Here is a 2,977-nt window from a genome sequence, read left to right on the forward strand (position 1 = left end):
TGGCCAACGGCGAGGACCTGAAGGAGACCCTGACCAACTGCACGGAGCCGCTCAAGGCCATCGAGCAGTTCCAGGTGGGGCAGCCCCCGGGGCGGGGGGAGCCCGGTGCGAGGGCAGGGCTGCCTGCGCGGGAGTCGGGCCTGGCGGAGGCGCCGGAAGTTTTCCGGCTTTCTGTTGGTGTCTGAGTCTTGTTTTGGGGGTGGAGTCCGGAGCCAGCACCCCTTTGCTGGACGGCTGGGTGGCTTTCGGTGGCTGCGGTTACCGCCAGCACTGCTGGGAACAGCTGGATTCGTACCTCCCTGGGTTCGAGCTCTTAGAACCTTGGGGTGCCCGGGCGCACTGGGCTGCGGCTGAGATTTCTCTTGACTTCCTCAGACAGAGAATGGCGTGCTGCTGCCCTCTCTTCAGTCCGCCCTCCCTTTCTTGGACCTGCACGGGACGCCGCGGCTGGAGTTCCACCAGTCGGTGTTCGATGAGCTACGGGACAAGCTGCTGGAGCGAGTGTCAGCCATCGCTTCGGAGGGGAAGGCTGAGGAAAGGTGGGTCAGCGGGAGGGATGGGCAGGTGAGATGTGCGGCTGTCTTCTCAGCCTTGGATCGACTCAGGGGCATTTATCATCCTTTTGGCTCCACATCCTTGCTCCCAGAGGTGGCCTGGTTCTGTGTCTGAGTGTGGAGCCTTGCCCTATATGTCCTGCGCGTGGAGGCTTGTTCTGGTAGCTGTTACCTGTGTGGGGACAAGCAGGTAGCTGCTCTGATCTGGCGCATCGCTGCACCATCAATCCTGTGAGTTGTTGCAGGTACAAGAAGCTGGAAGACCTTCTGGAGAAGAGCTTTTCTCTGGTCAAGATGCCGTCCCTGCAGCCCGTGGTGATGTGCGTCATGAAGCACCTGCCCAAGGTAGGGCCCTAACCCTAACCCTGACATGGTGGTGTGGACCGTCCGCCCACCCCTCATGCCCTTAAGTTGGTGGAAGTTCTGGTGGCCACCTAGCTCCGGGAGCTTCCCACGCCGCCTGCCGGAGTGCTGTCCATGGTGAGCTCTGTCTGGCTTCTTCCACATGAGCAGCGTGGAGACTGAACCTTAGCACTGGAGTTGGGGTGTGGGGCCCGCCCTGGGATAGAGCTGTTGGTATTTGGCTTGTCTGCATGAACCTGCTGGGGCCAGGGAACCTGTCATAGATGTCCTGTGGGGTGGGGCTTAGCTGGAGGTGGTCTTGGGAGGGAGGGGCTGAGGCCTCTTGGCTTGTCTTAAGGGAGATCCAGGGACACAGGAGCCACTCACAGGCTGCCTGTGGTGTCATGTAGGTTCCTGAGAAAAAGCTGAAGCTAGTCATGGCTGACAAGGAGCTGTATCGAGCCTGCGCCGTGGAGGTGAAGCGGCAGATCTGGCAAGACAACCAGGCTCTCTTCGGGGACGAGGTTTCCCCGCTGCTGAAGCAGTACATCCTGGAGAAGGAGAGCGCGCTCTTCAGCACAGAGCTCTCTGTCCTGCACAACTTCTTCAGCCCTTCCCCCAAGACCAGGCGCCAGGGCGAGGTGAGGGGACAGGCCGTGTGCAGGGCAGGGCACCTTTTGGGGGTGCCATGGCTGGCCCCGTCAGCTGCCTGGGGATCAACACTCTGCTGCCCTGTGAATGGTTGGATGGTTCTGCTTCTTGGCTGGGTGGTGGGGGAGGGCTGGCTTATACCCGTGCTGGAAAGAAAGTTGGGGGTTTTTCTGTTTGTAGTTTACTTTTCTTTAAAGTGATATATGGACAACATTAAAATCTACAGAAAGGCCCCTAATGAGAAGTTACAGCACCCACCTCCCCTACTTCTTTTTTTTTTTTTTTTTTTTTGAGACGGAGTCTCGCTCTCTCGCCCAGGCTGGAGTGTGATGGCCTGATCTTGGCTCACTGCAAGCTCCGCCTCCTGGGTTCACACCATTCTCCTGCCTCAGCCTCCTGAATAACTGGGACTACAGGCGCCCGCCACCACGCCCGGCTAATTTTTTGTATTTTTATTGAAGATGGGGTTTCACCGTGTTAGCCAGGATGGTCTCGATCTCCTGACCTCATGATCCGCCCACCTCGGCCTCCCAAAGTGCTGGGATTACAGGCGTGAGCCACTGTGTACGGCACCTCCCCGCCCCCGGCCCACCTCTAAAACGCAAGTCCTGTTTGGTCCTTCAACATTTTTTTTTTCTGTTTCACGAAAACATGTATTAGATGACAGCTGTACATGGCCTAAGCTGTGTGTGGGCTGGTAAAGGCTTGAGTGCCGGCTAGAACCAGGAAAACTGCTGTCCCCTTTTCATGTTCACAGAACAGCTATTTCTCATAGTTGGGCCAGTCCTATGGCCTGCAAAGGAGGTAAACATTTTAAAGCAAGACTTAGCTGAACTGGAATGGAGCCAGAGATGAGGGCACTAAGCCAGACCTCCCAGGCAGTGATCTAACAGCTTGTTCTTGGTGTCCCGGCTCTTTTGCTCCGAACACGGATGGGGAATGTGAAGGCTTTCTTCTGGCTGGGATGAAGCATCTAGGTGATAAGAAATCCAGAGAGGGGCTGAGGAAGGGAGGGAAGAGTTGCTTTTTATTGACTTGGAAGTGGGCTCTTCAGTGAAGCCCCTTTGGGTTTAAGAGCATTTTCCTGCTTCCTTGTTCTTCCTGCAACTTCTGCTGCCTGAGCTGCCATGCTTGTAATCCAGCGTCCATTTCCTGTGACAGCAGTACAACTCGTCTTGCAAACTTCTCCCTTTCAGCTTTTCTTCCAAGCTGGCCTTTCACTGGGGGAGCAGGGCGGCCATCCACCTATGACCAGTCTGGGAGCTCTGTAAGGGGCCCGTAGCCGGAGGGGTTGGCCGCCAGTCCCTGCTGTAGTCGCCACTGGCTGGCCGCCCGCCCAAGCGGCTGCACCACAGTGCAGCCTCCAGACACCTGTGAAGAGAACAGTTGCCAAAGCAGCCATGCTGAGCCAGAGTAGCCGGGGTAGCCCT

General features: G+C 57.1%; 1 protein-coding gene and 1 pseudogene across 2 annotated transcripts in view; one reads left to right on the top strand and one right to left on the bottom strand.

The window, feature by feature from the left end:
- The window catches only part of NELFB (negative elongation factor complex member B), a 17,527-nt gene continuing 14,550 nt past the window's right edge, over positions 1-2,977 (top strand). The window contains exons 1-4 of the mRNA XM_011985128.1: positions 1-74; positions 376-539; positions 800-899; positions 1,307-1,537. Of these exons, the coding sequence (XP_011840518.1) occupies positions 849-899; positions 1,307-1,537 (282 nt within the window). The 5' untranslated portion in view covers positions 1-74; positions 376-539; positions 800-848. The remainder of the gene's footprint in view (positions 75-375; positions 540-799; positions 900-1,306; positions 1,538-2,977) is intronic.
- LOC105543288 lies at positions 2,549-2,949 on the bottom strand (annotated as a pseudogene). The gene is made up of 2 exons (XR_001006605.1): positions 2,794-2,949; positions 2,549-2,728 (listed from the first exon to the last, which is right to left on the bottom strand). The product of XR_001006605.1 is annotated as a 39S ribosomal protein L52, mitochondrial-like (transcript).

The sequence above is a fragment of the Mandrillus leucophaeus genome, unplaced genomic scaffold (assembly GCF_000951045.1).
Source record: "Mandrillus leucophaeus isolate KB7577 unplaced genomic scaffold, Mleu.le_1.0 Scaffold28, whole genome shotgun sequence".
NCBI classification, from domain to species: Eukaryota; Metazoa; Chordata; class Mammalia; order Primates; family Cercopithecidae; genus Mandrillus; species Mandrillus leucophaeus.